The sequence below is a fragment of the Condylura cristata genome, unplaced genomic scaffold (assembly GCF_000260355.1).
Source record: "Condylura cristata isolate star-nosed mole 26May11 unplaced genomic scaffold, ConCri1.0 scaffold00028, whole genome shotgun sequence".
Classification (NCBI taxonomy): domain Eukaryota; kingdom Metazoa; phylum Chordata; class Mammalia; order Eulipotyphla; family Talpidae; genus Condylura; species Condylura cristata.
Window position 1 is genome coordinate 25,783,350 of NW_004567129.1, and position 15,986 is coordinate 25,799,335.

General features: G+C 51.0%; 2 protein-coding genes across 2 annotated transcripts in view; both read left to right on the forward strand.

Annotated features, from left to right (window-relative positions):
* GPI (glucose-6-phosphate isomerase) overlaps nucleotides 1–4,203 on the forward strand; it is a 21,532-nt gene extending 17,329 nt beyond the window's left edge. Inside the window, exons 9-17 of the mRNA XM_004690249.2 lie at nucleotides 365–425; nucleotides 764–807; nucleotides 929–1,081; nucleotides 1,958–2,087; nucleotides 2,235–2,311; nucleotides 3,211–3,339; nucleotides 3,504–3,579; nucleotides 3,661–3,727; nucleotides 3,832–4,203. Of these exons, the coding sequence (XP_004690306.1) occupies nucleotides 365–425; nucleotides 764–807; nucleotides 929–1,081; nucleotides 1,958–2,087; nucleotides 2,235–2,311; nucleotides 3,211–3,339; nucleotides 3,504–3,579; nucleotides 3,661–3,727; nucleotides 3,832–3,967 (873 nt within the window). The 3' untranslated portion in view covers nucleotides 3,968–4,203. The remainder of the gene's footprint in view (nucleotides 1–364; nucleotides 426–763; nucleotides 808–928; nucleotides 1,082–1,957; nucleotides 2,088–2,234; nucleotides 2,312–3,210; nucleotides 3,340–3,503; nucleotides 3,580–3,660; nucleotides 3,728–3,831) is intronic.
* A 2,815-nt stretch (nucleotides 4,204–7,018) lies between these two features.
* Nucleotides 7,019–14,946, forward strand: PDCD2L (programmed cell death 2-like). The gene is made up of 7 exons (XM_004690543.2): nucleotides 7,019–7,126; nucleotides 7,227–7,393; nucleotides 7,516–7,576; nucleotides 8,894–9,261; nucleotides 9,855–9,965; nucleotides 11,045–11,193; nucleotides 14,811–14,946. Exons 1-7 carry the CDS (start codon nucleotides 7,019–7,021, stop codon nucleotides 14,939–14,941), a joined length of 1,095 nt encoding a protein of 364 aa, XP_004690600.1. The 3' UTR covers nucleotides 14,942–14,946.
* Nucleotides 14,947–15,986: the final 1,040 nt, after the last annotated feature.

A 15,986-nucleotide genomic window follows, 5' to 3' on the forward strand; every position in this document is an offset into this window, starting at 1 on the left:
CTGGCACAGGTGGGAGGCGCTGGGGTCTGTCAGCATCTGAGGAGGCTGGGCTGGCACAGGTAGGAGGTGCTGGGTTGACACAAGTAGGAGGCTCAGGGCAGCAGTGTCTGAGGAGGCTGGGCCGGCCACGGTAAGGTCCTTGGCTGTGTCTAGTGGCTTGCTCCGTCCACGGTGTAGTCGGCCCTGTGGTTCAGCCCTAGCATTGCAGCACCTGGCCTGCTGACTTGCTTCCCTGAGGTCGGTTGGACCCAGGCCCTCGAGCTGTCTGTGGAAGAGCATCGTGGTCAGGGGCAAGTTCTGTGGCAGGAGGGAGGGGGGCGGGCTATTCTAACCCTTGTTCAGCACCTTTTCTTGTCTCTCCTAGTGGGTAGGCGGGCGCTACTCGCTGTGGTCAGCCATTGGACTCTCCATTGCACTGCATGTGGGTAAGTGTGTGTGTGTTTCCAGCCAATAGCCCTGGCCCCTCTGCTCTTGGCTGGAATATTTCTCTTAGGCTAGAGGGAAGGCCTGAGATCTCTTCCGGGTGTACAGGTTGCTTTTCTCCACCCCTCACAACCACAGCCCCACTCACGTCTCACGCCAGGCAGGGTTAGCTGGAGTTTTCCTCAGGGATGACTCGGATGGTCGAGGCTTTTTCCAGTGCAAGTCCTCCATCTCCTGTTCCTTCTGGCTCCACGTCCAGCCAGAACCAGAAGCAACATGCCCACAGCAGGAGACTGGGGCATGACCCAGTGTCTCTGTGAACTCTGCTTTTGTGTTGCAGGATTTGACAACTTTGAGCAGCTGCTCTCGGGGGCCCACTGGATGGTAAGTGACAGGTTTATGTTCTCTGCCAAGAGAGCGTGTGGTTGGTCCCGCGCCCTGCCTCTCTTCTTTCCCTCCCTCCAGAGACACTGCTCAGCTCCCGCCCTTCCTGCCCTTGTTGCAGGATAACCATTTCCTCACGACGCCCCTGGAGAAGAATGCCCCCGTCCTTCTGGCTCTGCTGGGTGTCTGGTACATCAACTGTTTTGGGTCCGAGACTCACGCCATGCTGCCCTATGACCAGTACATGCATCGCTTTGCTGCCTACTTCCAGCAGGTACCCGTTGCTTAGCCCGCTTTTGGGGTCAGTGGGAACTTGGGGAGGTACCTGGGAAGCCCATGAGCTCAGGGGCCCAGACTCTTGTCTCCTTAAAGAGACCTTTTCCCCCTTTGCCAAGGCTTTTCCCTAGCTCAGGGTGAATCTTTATGAACAGCGTCTGTTGGGCCTGCGTGTCAGCCGAGCCTGGCATGTGGGCGGGCCATGGCTGGCTGTCCTGTGGCTGGCCGGGCAGGCCCTGACCTCACTCTGGCTCTGCCTCCCCGCTGGGTGGCTTTCCTCCTGGACAGCGCTGTGTGCGCTGTGATAGGCTGGGACCCCCGTGGTCTGCACTGCTCCTGCTCACCTCCTCTGCAGTGCCTCTTTGAGCTACTCACAGTGCTTGGCCCCCCACATCTCCTGAGCAGCCCCGCTCCTAGTCCCGATTCTGCTCCGGACAGCCCTTCTGCTCTGCCCCTGCTCTTTAGCACAGACCTGTCCCTGGGCGGGCTCAGCAGACCTCACCAGCACCTGAAGGTAAATCCTGTCGTTGAAGGGGACCGAGCGGCCCTGGAGCGTAGCATCTAGGTGAGGTGCCGGCCCTCCGGGCCGTACACCATGCGCCTCGTCTGCCTCTCCTGTAGAAATTGGTTGGACCTTTGACCCAACTCAGCTCTTAGGGAAGTCCTCCCCGGACCTCCATGTCTGCCCTCTCGCCGCATGACCCTCCTTCCAGGGGTCTCCTGGAAAGCCGTGAGCCTGTGTCCTCATGGGGAAGGGAGGAAAAGGGCTCACGAGGCCCACGGAGCCATCGCAGGGCCAGGGCACTGCAGGCAGGATTTGGGAGTGGTGCTGAAGGAGCAGAGCTTACAGACAGAGGTTCTGTTCCCATCCCAGGGTGACATGGAGTCCAACGGGAAGTACGTCACCAAGTCTGGCACCCGCGTAGACCACCAGACAGGCCCCATTGTGTGGGGGGAGCCAGGGACCAATGGCCAGCACGCCTTCTACCAGCTCATCCACCAAGGTGAGGCCCGCCTGGCCAAGGTGGGAGTGGGGTTGTGGAGGGTGGGCCCTCCACAGAGATGTCCCCCTCGGGTACCTGCTCTCCTGTAGGCAGATGGGTGGCTCTGTGGGCTGGGGGGCACCTGGGTGACCACAGCACCCTTCACAGGCACCAAGATGATACCCTGTGACTTCCTCATCCCGGTCCAGACCCAGCACCCAATAAGGAAGGGTTTGCATCACAAGGTAGGCCCCGACCCTCCTCCTGCTCTTCTAGGCTCACGTCACACCCACACCTCCTAAGACCAGGTAGATGGATTGTTGACTCCTGCTGCAACAGCTGACTACAAACTCGGTAGCCTAAGACAACACCCATTTGTCTGCGGGCCCAGGTGCTGCTGGGTCTCTGCTCGGGGCCTTGTGGGCCAAAGACAGGGCATCACCAGGACTGAGTCCCTTTCTGGAGACTCCAGGGAGAGAACCGTCCTCCTTGCTCACTTCCAGATGGTTACAGGACAAGGTTTAGTCCCTTTGCTGTCGGGGTCTGGGGGGAATCACTCTCAACTTCCAGAAGCCTCCTTGACTCATGGTCTGCATCTCAGCACCAGCAATGGCGGCAGCATCCTCAGTGTGGCGCGTTCCTCGCCTCCTCTTCTCACCTCCCTCTGACAGACTTCTCTGCCCTCTTCTACAGCAGTCCTCAGCCATAATGTCTTACTCAGTGGAGTTTTTCTAATACGGATGAGAAAAAGAACAATCCCAGGCGACTCAGACTGAAAAGGTGTTATTAGAAGATGTGCTTTGATGATGTGGTTTTGCTTGGAGCTGTAGTTTCCAAGCACCTGTCCGCAGCGTTTAGTGTGGGCTTACGTTTAGTGAGCCATGTGATTATGGGTGATGCCTCACCTCCTTGGGATATTAAAAGATCGTTGTCATGTGATGCAATGTTGCTCACGGGAGTAGCTGCCACTTTCTGCTGTCAGACATAGGCTCTCAGCCCCCCCTCACTCCACTGAGCTCTGCACTGGGGCTGGCAGCCGGAGCCGGGCAGGCACTAACCCGCCCTGGACAGGGCCGGGCAGTCTTGTCCCGCTACCTGAAGCCAGGCAGTGCTTCCAAGTGGATCTGGACATCTCTCTCTTCAGATCCTTCTGGCCAACTTCTTGGCCCAGACTGAGGCCCTAATGAGAGGGAAGACAACGGATGAGGCCCGGAAGGAGCTGCAGGCCGCAGGAAAGAGTCCTGTGGAGGTAGAGAAGCTGTTGCCACACAAGGTAAGCGCTGGCCAGGGACTGGAGGGGAGGAGCCATTGGGCAGGCAGGGCTTGGGTGGGAGGAGGGGCGGTGCTCTCTCCTGGCCTCCTGGGCGATGTGCGCTTCCCTCCGGGGACTCTGGGGATCATAACTAACTGGGGGACATTTCTGGGTGTTTTCTGAAGATCTTTGAAGGAAACCGCCCCACCAACTCCATTGTGTTCACCAAGCTCACGCCATTCATCCTGGGAGCCCTGATCGGTGAGTGGGCGGGAGGGCCGCCGGGTAGGGGGGGCCGGGCCGGCCGCGGAGCCCTAACAGCGCTGTCCGCCATCTCTGCAGCCATGTACGAACACAAGATCTTCATTCAGGGTATCATCTGGGACATCAACAGCTTTGACCAGTGGGGGTGAGTTTCTGACCTGGGACAGCGGGGAGCATTTGCAGGGCAGCTGACGGCTTGTCAGCAGCAGTCCTGGAACCCTGCCCCGTTCTTTCTCCTCTTCGTGGCAGAGTGGAGCTGGGGAAGCAGCTGGCTAAGAAAATTGAGCCTGAGCTTGACAGCAGCAGCCCCGTCACCTCTCACGATTGCTCCACCAATGGGCTGATCAACTTCATCAAGCAGGAGCGCGAGTCCAGAAGCCTGTAAGCGCCTGCTCCCCGCAGCCCGTCGTGACTCATGCTTCCTGTCCTTCTCAGCAGTCCGCGCTGGCCGCTGGCTTGGACCACCAGCCCTCTGGGCGTGCCGGTCTGGAACAGCCATCCTCACCCCGCCTCTGTGTTCACTGCCCTCTGTGTTCTAATTGACTGGAGTGTTTCAGTGCAACTGACCTGTGTTCACATTGTTCCTGTACCAGGTAGAAAAATAAAGATGCCATCAAGGAGGTTGTAGGCCCAGCCTCATGTTTCCGCAGACAGTGCTCTGGGCGGCACTGGAACGCGCAGTAGGGGGAGGGAACCGCCACATATTCTGGACTAAAGTTGAGAATGGACGGCCATCCTCAGAGTGGGGGGAGGGAGCACAGTCAGTCTCAAGGAAGCCTGACCTCTGTAATCAGACCCCTTCTCCATCTTCCCCATACTTCTGTCACTGTGGGGGAATTGTGTTTTCCTGTTCGTGGGGAATTTTTAAAACCCCTTTGAGATTCTGTCTGTTTTGGATGAATTCTGGCTAACATCGAGGATGACTGTCTCCTGCTAGATACGCAGGTAAGTTTTTCGTGAGGTTTTTAAATAGGTTAATACTTGTTTTCAGTTGAAGATATTTCAATTCAAGATAGTTAATATGTCTGGACAGTTAAACAGAAAAGTAGTATTGTTTAAAGAGTCATTAACTCTTTAATGGCAGACCGAGGACCACGATACAGAAGGATCTAGAAGGAGGAACTACTGCCCTTTTCCTAGGCCTGCTGCCTCTGGCCCCATCAGCTGGCCGCTGTCTTCACCCCCTCTTCTTCTGGGTCCACTTCAGCACTGTACTCTGACTTGGTCAAATGCCAGTCTCAGACGGAAGTCAGGATTTGTGTTTTGTTGTTGTTATTGTAAGGAAAAGGCAAACTACAGCCACGAAACTCAAAGAATATCCTAATGATAGAAATTGACCATACAGAAGAGCAAGTACTCGAAGAAAAAAGTGAAAACTCACAGAGGCTGACCCACTTGGGGCAATCTGGCTTCACACGAAGGGCCTCTCGCACTGCCAAGCTGCTCCATCAGCTGCCTGGTCTCATGCCTTCCCCTTGCAGGAGGAACTGGCACCTGCCAATTGACCCTTTCTTGGGTCAAGCATAACACCAGTCCTGGCTTGATAAAAGCTCCAAACCTTGATAAAAGCTCATGAATGAAGTCAGATACTTTAAATCTCACATATACAAACACTTGTTTTGCTCATCTTGTTCCAGGGACTTCATAATGTCAATGTGACAGCTGATGTTAAATTGTACAATTACAGGGCCCTCCCTGGTGGCGCAACAGGTTAAAGCACAATACTATGGAGCAATCCACAGTCACTGCAGCACGTGTTCCATCCCCAGCCAGGGAGCTGACCCACTCACTGCTCCCCTCAGCAGTTTATTTCAGTACATCTGCCTGTTCTGCTCCCCACTCTGTCTCTGGTGAATCTTCTCATCACCCGCACCTCTGGCCTACACCCCAGTTCTTGTATGCATAAGTAAGTCTTTTTAAAAAATTGTACAATTCAGAATGTGACAAAAATTAGCATCTTGAAAACATCCTAAGTAATGAGCTTTGCTGCGGTTGCATTATGATCAAGAGATACACTCTGGGCAGCTTTCCTGCCCGCCTGTGACTGCAGGGCATCTCTTTTCCAAATAAATTGTCTTTTCAAAATGTAAAAAAAAAATTCACTTTGATCAATAGGAAACATTGTGATATAAACATGGTTAATGTTCAGAACTCAGTATTCTTGCTTCCAAGAGAGATCAAACTTAAGGCAGTCTTGTCTGGACTCTCCTGAGAAGACATTCCAGGCAGACCTAAAGTCTGCAGTTCGCTGCAGTGCGTTCCTCATGAGTGCTGCTGGCATATGCCTGGCATCTTTAAGGAGCCATCTGATCTGACAGCTGGCACGCCCCAGCTCTGCCTCAGCAGCACCACTTGAGACCACACACACCTCCACACCCCCCACCCTGCAGTCATGCCTTATCTGGAGCCTGGTAACTGCTCATGGGTGTCTCACCTGGTCCAGGCTTGCACAGGAAGGCCAGCGCCAACTTGCATGAGTAACTTCTGGTTTGGAGCGACCACGGTGGGCACCATCCAGGGTAGGACAGCTGGCCACGTATGGCCTTAGAAACACTTTCCTGCCTCAATCTCGGCTTTGTAAATAAACCCGTGGAGACATGAACTTAGGCCCTGTCTTGGATCTGTGAGTTCACAGAGGAAAACCCACACATGGTGACATCCCCCCAAAACTTTGTAGTTTCAAATGAACTGGTAAAGTGAAATAATTATAAAGCATTGGACACTGAACCGGGAATAAGAGGGAGAGGGAAAAACAGTCTAGGAGATAAGGGAATGGTGGTGAAAGAAAGAGACAATAGGTGATACAGCTGTAAAAGTAAAAAATAGCATTTTCACTACTTCAGAACGTTTCTGAATCCCTTTGCTGTCAATCCCTATCCCTAAGCCCAAACCCTGACAACTACTGATGTGATGGTCAAAGTTTGCCTTTCCAGGATGCAGTATTTTGTATAGCTTCCTTCACTTAGCAGCTGTCTCTGAAATTCAACCACGTTGTGACCACAGACTTTTAAAAAGCCTTATTTTGGAAAAAAAGAAAACTTCATTGAATATAATAAACCACGTGGTGCCTCACACCACATTTCAACAATTGCCAACTTAATGGCCGACCTTATTTCCTCCAACAACTTCATCGAGGCATCCTATTGAAGCCAAGCTCAGATCTATCACTACGTCTGTAAGCTTTTATTTGTATCCCAACAAAAATTAGGGACACTTTTTGTTGTTGTTAACGATACTACTATTCGACTTATTTCAGGTGAATCTTTATGGCGGGACTGCTTCACACACCCACCATCTAGGGCACCACTGGCCCCAGGCAAGCGGGCGGGTCCCCGTCACCCCCTCAGGGGCGGGGCCGCGGGTACGGCGTGCGGTGCGCATGCGCAGAGAAAAGCGCCATCCGGCTTGCCGTAGTTCACGTGGGCGCCGCGTCGTCATGGCGGCGGCTCGGAAGCCGGTGCTGCTCGGCCTTCGAGACGCTGCGGTGCGCGGCCGCCCCACGGGCCCGAGCGCCTGGACTGCTAGCAAGCTGGGCGGCGTCCCGGTGGGTGGGGCGCCGGTGGGTGCTGGTGAGGGCCACGGGGTGATGGAGTGGGCGGCGGCCCGGGGGGAGTCGGGGTCTGAGCGCCTTCCCCGGTCCGCAGGACGCCCTGCCCGCCGTGGCGGCGCCGAGGCCGGTGTGCGATCGTTGCGGGCAGCCGCTTGCCCTGGTGGTGCAGGTCTACTGCCCTTTGGGAGGCTCCCCGTTCCATCGGCAACTGCACGTGTTCGCTTGCCCCCAGCCCGGGTGCAGCAGCGGCGGGACGCACAGGTAGGCGGAGAAGACCTGGAGTTTCCCCTGGATTTTGTACCCCCCCGAGGTGGGGCGGGCCAGGGCCAGCCGACTGGGACTCGGGGGTGCAGCCCTTATGACAGTTTATCTTTACCCTGAAGCTGGAAAGTGTTCCGCTCCCAGTGTCTGCAGATGCGAGAGAAAGAGGCGCAGGACACGCAGGTAAAGTGACCAGCGCACTGTTTATAATTTGAGGCTGTTTTCAGAAGTATCGTTTAAGACACAGTTTAAGCCGTATTCTTTGAAGTATGTTGGTCTTGCCCGTTTCTGAAACCACAAAATGCTATATCCTTAAAATTTTGTGAGTTTCTTTTAGTATACACCGGAGGTCTTTAAAAAAAATTATTTTTATTTATTTCTGCTTAAAAAAATGGGGACCGGGGGTAGGTGGAGAGGGGTGAGAGGATTCCCCACAGGCAAAGTGTGGAGCAGAACAGTGGACCTACTGAAATACACTACTGAGGGGAGCAGTGGGAACACAGGAGAGGTCTGCTGCGCCTTGTGGGTCACCTCCCTAGCCGGGGATCGAACTCAAGCCACAGCAGTGACAGCAACACTGGTGTCTTGAGGCACATAGCTTACGGGTTTGGGGGGGAAAGTCTGTAATATAAATGTGTTTGTAGTAAATGTCCTTACCATGGTATATGTGAACTTATATGTACACTGTAAAATACAACAAACAGGGCCTCCCTGGTGGCTTGGTGGTTAAAGTCTCAGTGCTGTCACGCTGTCAAGTTGGATCTCCGGCCAGAGAGACCCACATGGCGTGGCAGACCTCTCCTGTGTTGCCAGCTACTCCCCTTCATAGTGTCTTATCAGTAGATCTATCTGCTCTGCTCCCAAATCTGAGGGGGGGTCACCCCACTCCCTGCACCTCTGGCCTACATCCCAGTATATGTATTAATTTTAAAAATAAACCTTTAATATATAACATTTAACACGGCAAAAAAAAAAGTAATTTTCTTGAATTAGATTACCAGACACATTGGTTGCTGCAGAATAAAATTCAGCTTCTGTTTGCCTGTAGTCTGGCTTTATGCAGTCGCTGTATCTTAATATGTGCTGGGCAAAGTGCTGGCACAGGAGTATAAAGATGAAAATGCTGGTGTCCGTGACATTTGTCAGGTTTCAAAAGCAGGTAATAGGAAAGGACTTTGACTTTTTAAGCTGAGACACACCTAGAATTAGGTTTTCAGTGGTATACTGCATAGAGATGACTCCAAGATTGACCTCCATAAGAGAACAAGTTAGAAAGCGTCTGTTCCCTGTGCATCACAGTCAAAAGCATTTGAAACAGGTGTTGAAGGTACATCTGCCCCTGAGAAATATGTTTGTCACCTTCACCATGCTTTTGAATAAAGTGGGCCCAGAGGGTTAAATCAGAATGTGCCAGAGGGTAAGAGACTAGTGCAAAGGCTCCCTCGGGAAGGTGGAGGGTCGGTTGGCCAGATGGGCCTCATTCACTGGCTCTTCTCCCAGAAACAGGAAAATGGCCTGAGAGCCAAAGACTGGTGTGAAGGTGCAGATGACTGGGGAAGTGACAGTGAGGAGGCGTCCCTGTCACAGCTTTCCCGGGACTCTGGAAGTGACTCCAGCCGTGCCAGAGATGCAGACTGGACTGTCCGGCTCCAAGACCTTCACCTGCAGGATGCTGTCCCGGCAGCTGCTCCTGTGTCTCCTGGGGGAAAGACAGCCTTGACCTCTGTGGTACCGCGGTTCCTGCCCCACTACATTTGTGTGGTAGACGAGGATGATTATGGCGACTTTGGCGGTCTCGATCATGCCCACAGCCTTCTACAGGAATATCAGCAGCGGGAAGGAATTGACATGGAACAGCTGTCCCAGGGGTGAGCACTTTGGTCAGTCAGGAAGCTGCTGTGGAAAGAGCCCTTCGTGTTTCCTCCCATACCTGAGGAAACTCAGGCAGAACTTGTGGGGGGGGTCCTCTGCGTCTGTCTCCTGGGGTGAGAGAAAGGGGGTCGTAAAGCCACCTTTGAGTGAGCCTGAAAACACTGTGCTGTCTGGATGAGTAACCTCAAGAAAAAGAAGGAGCAGCACCTTTCCAGAACATTGTTCACTGGCTCTTGAATGCGCTTCTGTGTTTAAATGGCCTGATAGCTAAAACAAGTAAATTAGAAAAATGGCATTTATTAGTTCTTGGCTGTGGCCCAGGACCTCAGATTCCTCTAGCGCCTCGGTTCCCATAGAACAGGAACGTTACTCATTCCTCTGATGTCTTTGCTGCCGGAAGCTTTGGGTCAGTGAGAGACGAGGTCTTGAAGGCCTGATAAGCCAAGCCCTGTTGTTTGATATTTATGTATTGAAATGAATATATTGAGTGCCTGTACACTTTATTTTAAAACAAAATGATCTTTACTCTTCAGGATATTGTAACCCTCTGGACATAGGTAATCAAAGGTGTTTTTTGCTTCTCATTTAGTTTTTCTAGTGATGGTAGTGAAAAATATGAGAAGACCGTAATTAAAAGTGGAGACAAGATATTTTACAAATTCATGAAGAGAATTGCTGCTTGTCAGGAGCAGATTTTAAGGTAAAAGAGTTACTTTTATTTTCGTTGATTATAAAGATTGTAATGTTTGGAAAATACAGGAGTGTGCAGCGAGAAAACCTAGATTCACTGTCTCCCCAGACCATGTGATGACTGGCTGGATTTTGCTAAACTGTGTTAGTTTGTTTTATGTGATATTCCTCGTCCTTTTCATGTGATGTTGGTGATGTTGCATTAGTTTGATCCATCATTCTGGTATTGACTTTTTCCCCTTTTATTGTTTTATTTTCTTTCTTTCTTTCTTTCTTTTTTTAGATGTATTTTATTGCTGTATACAAGAATGGGGTGCAGGCCAGAGGTGCACGGTGGGGGGCGGGGAGGAGGGGAAGATTCACTAGGGATAAAGTAGAGAACAGAACAGGCAGATCCACTGAAATCCACTGCTGCAGGGAGACAGGAGAGATCTACTGTGCCATGTGGGTCACCTCCCTGGCCGGGGATCAAACTTGTGCTGCAGTGACTGTTGCAACGGCTAAGAACAGCTTCAGAGTGCTACGCTTTAACCTGTTGCACCACCAGGGAGGGCTCTCAGATAATTTTATAAGCTTAGCTCCTTGACTTGATTTTATGTATGAATTAAATATTACTGTCTCCTTTTATACCTCTTACAACTTAAAGAAGTTACTAGAAATTATATGTTGGAGAACAGTAGATAAAGAAAGAAGTACCTCTCCCCCAGAAAGATGTGCCCCCCTCTCTGTAAGGTCCGTGTGGATGTCTGAGTCCATTTAACCTGCAGTTGAGCTGGGCCTGGTCTTTGATGCAGTTGGCTTACTAAGTTAACATTTTAACAGGAAGGTTTATTAGGAGAAGGAGAACAAAAGACACCTGTGTGGGCCCCGCCTCGGGAGGCGCGGGGTGAGTGTCAGTTCGATGTTCGCCTTCCGGCCCCCAGCAGACTGGGAGTCGGCGCTGCAGCACTTCAGATCGCCCTGCTGCCAGCTTTTGGCGCATGGATTCTCTAGTTTGCTTCTTGGTACTCTGCAAGAGAAAAAGTGAGCAAAGCATGGTGTCCAGATGTGACATGGTTGTGACTGTCGGGCTCTGCTTCCTTGCCGCAGGTACTCCTGGAGTGGGGAGCCCCTTTTTTTGCAGTGCCCGCCGTTGGATGCCACAGACCCCCCAGCCTGCGGTCACTGCGGAGGCGGGCGGATATTTGAGTTTCAGCTGATGCCGGCCCTGGTCAGCATGCTCAGAAGTGCTGACTTAGGTAAGAGGCCTTTTCCCAGTCTCATGCTGGGCACTGACTTGGAATTATTTTAAAACGAAAGACTGTCTTTTCACTTTTTCTTTTTTTAAGATTCATTTATTTGGGCCTCCGTGGTAGCATAGGGAGCACTATGAAGCTATCGCCAACCATTGCATCAAGAGTTCAATCTCAGTTCAGTCAGCCAGGGAGCTGACCCACAGGGCACAGCAGACCTCTCCTGTCTCCCCGCTGCTCCCCTCAGCAGTGTATTTCAGTGGATCTGCCTGCTCTGCTCCCCACTCTGTTGCCAGTGAATCCTCTCACCCTTGCATGTCTGGCCTACACCTCAGTTCTTGCATCATAAATAAAAATAATTTAAAAAAATATATAAAAGATTTACTTATTTATGCATGCAAGAGCTGGGGTACAGGCCAGAGATGCGGGAGGTAAGAGCAGAACAGGCAGATCCACTGAAACACACTGCTGAGGGGAGCAGCGGGGAGACAGGAGAGGTCTGCTGCGCCCTGTGGGTCAGCTCCCTGGCCGGGGATCCAGCTCAGGCCATCGTGGTGGTAGCGCTGAGACTTAACTCCTGTGCCACCAGGGAGGTCCTGTGTTGACACTCTTTGGGATCTACCCAGAAGTGGGATTACTTGATCAAGCAGTAGTTCTATTTAGGAATTCTTGAGGCACCTCCATAGTGTTTTCCAAATCTCTAACTGTTACGTTCCCACCAAAAACCTAAAAGGGTTCCTTTTCCCTCATCCTCTCCAGCACACTGTTTCTTGACTTTCTGCTGACAGCCATCCTAACGGCGGGAAGCGAAATCCCACTGTGGTTTTTGCCTAACGCATCAGCAGGTGGGCGCGCGCCTGTCGCTCCTCGGCATGTCCTGTGGCGTCGCCGCCTTTGCGTTCTGACAGCAGTTTCTCTCACTGCAGAAACTTTCTCGTTTGATGTAGTCCCGTTTGTTTATATTTCCCTTTGTTGCTGTTGGAGACAAATACACAGGCTAATGTCAGAGTCTGTGATCCATTTTGACTTAATTTTAGTAACTGTGTAAGATAGTAGTCTGTCTATCTTCAGCCTTTTGCATGTGACTGTCTACTCTTCCCTCTTGCTCAAGACTTTTGTTCCTCAGCTGCATGCTCAAAACATTGGTTAGCTATTTAGGTATGGTTTTAAAAAAAATGTTTTCAGAAGTATATACTAATTGAAATATTGGAATGAATTATGCAAATTTGACAGAAGGAAACAGTATAAAACTTGCAACTTTGTAATAAAAAAATGTTAAAGAAAGGGAAAGATCTGAATAAAAAGAAGAAAGCACAGTGAGCTATGAGAGATTTGGCTATGGGTATATTATGTTAACAATACTTAATGAAGGCATCCAAATTTTACCTCAATTAAAAATAAAAACAAAAATAAAAAAATAAAAAAAAACTTGCAAGACTTCAGGCACTGCATCCTTCCCGCCTGGGTCTAGTTTCTAAAAGACCGTTTTGATACAAATCTTCCGTGTTTCCGTTTTCCATAGGGTGAGTTTGGTTCCCTTACTCTAAGAACAGATGAGGACATGCATGACTTTACTCCACCTCTAAATATTTAGTGTCATTTTTACCTCATCAAGTTTTAGTTCTGTGTTTGAATAAACTCAGTGTCACCCCACCCTCTGAGCTTTTCCATTCCTGAATCCTTTGCTTTGGTCTCTGGTAGAGCGCTGTGGACAGCTGGTGCGACTCTAGCACTCCACAAAAGGGTCTCACCGGGAAGTACATTTTTCTGAAAATCCCTGAGATCTCATTTTTATTCAGCTAGCTGTCGGCTTTGGAAGTTGCTTTGCAGGAGTCTGAGGGGCCTGAGCCCCCTCCCCACTCCTGGGGCTCCCCCGGAGTGCTGGCCTGCCCGCAGCGTTTATCCGTGAGCCCAGGCTGTGTGACCCCACGTCCCCCCGCTGTGGGGCAGGGTGGATCTTCACATCCCTGCATTTCTGAGTGTCCCGTCTGCTGCATTTGTAGCTTTTCTACTGAAGCCACGAGTTGCTTGGTCCGCGTTCTCTCACACCCGTGTGAACATTTTCCCTCTGTGTTCATTGAGATTCTCTCAGGCCTTTTCTTTCTGCCTGTGGTTTGGCTTCCTCCTGTCTTTTCTGTCTCTGTGGTTTCTGATGTTTTTCATAGGATGCTCGTGAGTGAGGCTGTTCGCTTCCCCTTCTCTGGCCCCTCCTCACCTCCGGGTTGTGGCAAGCCTCTGGGCTGGGGCTGCGCTCACTGCCCTCGGCTACTAGGTGTGGTCTCTGCCCCCTGGCATCTCCTCTCCTGGTGGTTCTGAGTTCAGAGGCTCCAGCCTTCCCTGCAGGCGGCCTGTTGCACATTCTGGTTGGAAGTTCTCAGATTCACCACATAGTTCCATTTTGATCTTCTGTCTTCGCTGATGCTTTTCTTTCCATTTGCCCTGCCGACATTATATACTTTTTTTTTTTTTTTCAGATTTATTTTATTTATGCAGATAAGAACTGGGATGTAGGCTAAAGGTGGTGGGGAGCGGGGGTTCACCAGGGACAGAGTGGGGAGCAGAACAGGTAAATCGACAAAGTACACTGCTGAGGGGAGCAGCGGGCGGTCAGGACAGGTCTGCTGCGCCATGTGGGTCAGCTGCCTGGCTGAGGTCGAACTCCTACTGCAGTGGCTGTTCATAGCTTCACAGGGCTGAAACTTAACCCACACGCCACCAGGAAGGGCCCTGGTCATTATAAATTTCTGTGAGCACTTAGGATTTGTTCTGTGCTTGCCCTGCGCCCTGTTTTGGAGCCAGCATGTTCTCGTGTCCAGGATGAGTTTCACTGACAGTCTAGAAAGTTGTAATGAAGTCTTGTGGAAACTTTTGTTTTTAAAGTAGTCTGTTTTTCTATTAAATTTGCTATTCCGCCTTTCTGATGGCCTAGGGGTTAAGTCTCAGCGCTGTCACACTTCAGCCTATGGTTGATCCCCGGCCAGGGAGTGATCCACATGGCCCAGCAGAACTCTCCTGTCTCCCCACTGCTCCCATCAGCAGTGTATTTCAGTGGATCTGCCTGTTCTGCTCCCCACTCTGTCTCTGGTGAATCCTCTCACTCTGTACGTCCGGCCTGTACCCCATTTCTTTCTACTCAAAAATAAATAAAATACAAATTTTTAAAAATCTGCTTCTCCTCATCATAGTCACTTAGTTTAGCAAAGAGTGTGACTATGTTGTGATTGAAAGTGAGCACTGTTTTTGCTTTACTAGTTATTTTATCTGCTTTTCAGTTAGAGTCACCACATGGCAACCAGTTACCCTGAGTGAACCACCTTCCTCCTTCCCTTTGTTAGTCTTCTCACTGCTTTACCTGTTTTCTCTATGCGGAACACGTAAGGTGTGCCTCCCCCGGTTCGAAGTGTCTCCTAAGAGCTGATTCCCCTTCGTAGTTTATAACCATGACAGACGCGGGCAGAGTGGGTGAGGTCGCTGGCTCAGCTCGCTGAGGGAGCGCTGGCTCGGAGAGCCGGTGTCTTGCCCCGGGGCCTCGGCCCTGCTGAGCAGACTTGCAGGTATTGACTGCATGACATTATACCTTCTATTTCCCTTTTCTGGAATTCTGAATATGTTGTATTTTTTAGGTCTTTTTGTGGAATTCGGAACAGTTCTGATCTACACATGCGAGAAGAGTTGTTGGCCTCAAAACCACCAGACTCCCTTAGAAGAATTTTGTATTATACAGGAAGACCCAGATGAACCATTATTTAAGTAGTGCTTTCCCTTTTATTTATATAAATTATAATAAATTTTAATATCTGAATTTTTGTCTTTTTATCTCATTTTGACAAATTACTGACTCTCATTGTCAAGACTTGCCCTTTTTGCTTTTTGGCCCCCATGTGGCAGCTGGGGCCAGGATTGGGAGCCTCTGGGTGGCGGGCTAGTCTTCCCCTCCGGTGCCAGCCATCCCACATGGCTCTTCTCCAGTCCCTGCCAGGCAGCCTGCTCTGCCTTTCAGAAGGGAAGGAGGACGCAATGGGCGGGCGCCAGCAGGGGCCAGCCCCTATTCCTGCCGCCTTCCCCTCCCTGGTGTCCTCAGCCCCTGCTCTCCCGCTCTCGAGACAGCAGTATGAAGATGCCCTGTGAGCTGTGTGTGACCAGCTCTTGCCTGTGCAGGAGAGGAAACTAGGTCTTAACGTCACCCTTTGATGTGCTTCTCTGGGAAGCCACACACCAGCCCATGTTGCCAGGAGATGCTGTTCAGTGCAGCCTGTGGCCTATGAGACCCCCCTCACGCTGCCCGTATGGCAGAGGGGCTGGCTGTGCCCAAGCTGAAGGTCTGCTCATTGGGGTACAGGCACACTGGGGGTGCGGGGTTCATTTGTGACTGGATTTTCTTAGAAATTAGAAATAGGTGGAATTACATGCTAGCTACTGAATTGCATTCCTCCCGCAGGGCATGGCCTCCCTAAATTGCATTCCCTCTCTAGGACTGACTTTCCTCACTGGATTATACCCCCATCCCTCCTCATGATTAATCATTAGCTGGCAGATTTCCCCTGCATTCCTGGGAACTTAGAAAGGTAATTGTATGCCACCCCTAAAAATTCAGTCTGACTTGGGACCTGGAGATGTGAATCCCTGACTGCTCTCACATTTCCTTGGCCCTTATAAAATCCCAGCACTCTGCCCTTCAGGGAGCCGGGGGTTTGGGCATGCCTTTATCGCCAGCTCTCTGCTGATTATTTCCAGTAATGCTCCTTTATTTAAAGGCATTTCTCCTGATTCAGTTTGGTAGTCTGGGTGCAAGTGAAAAA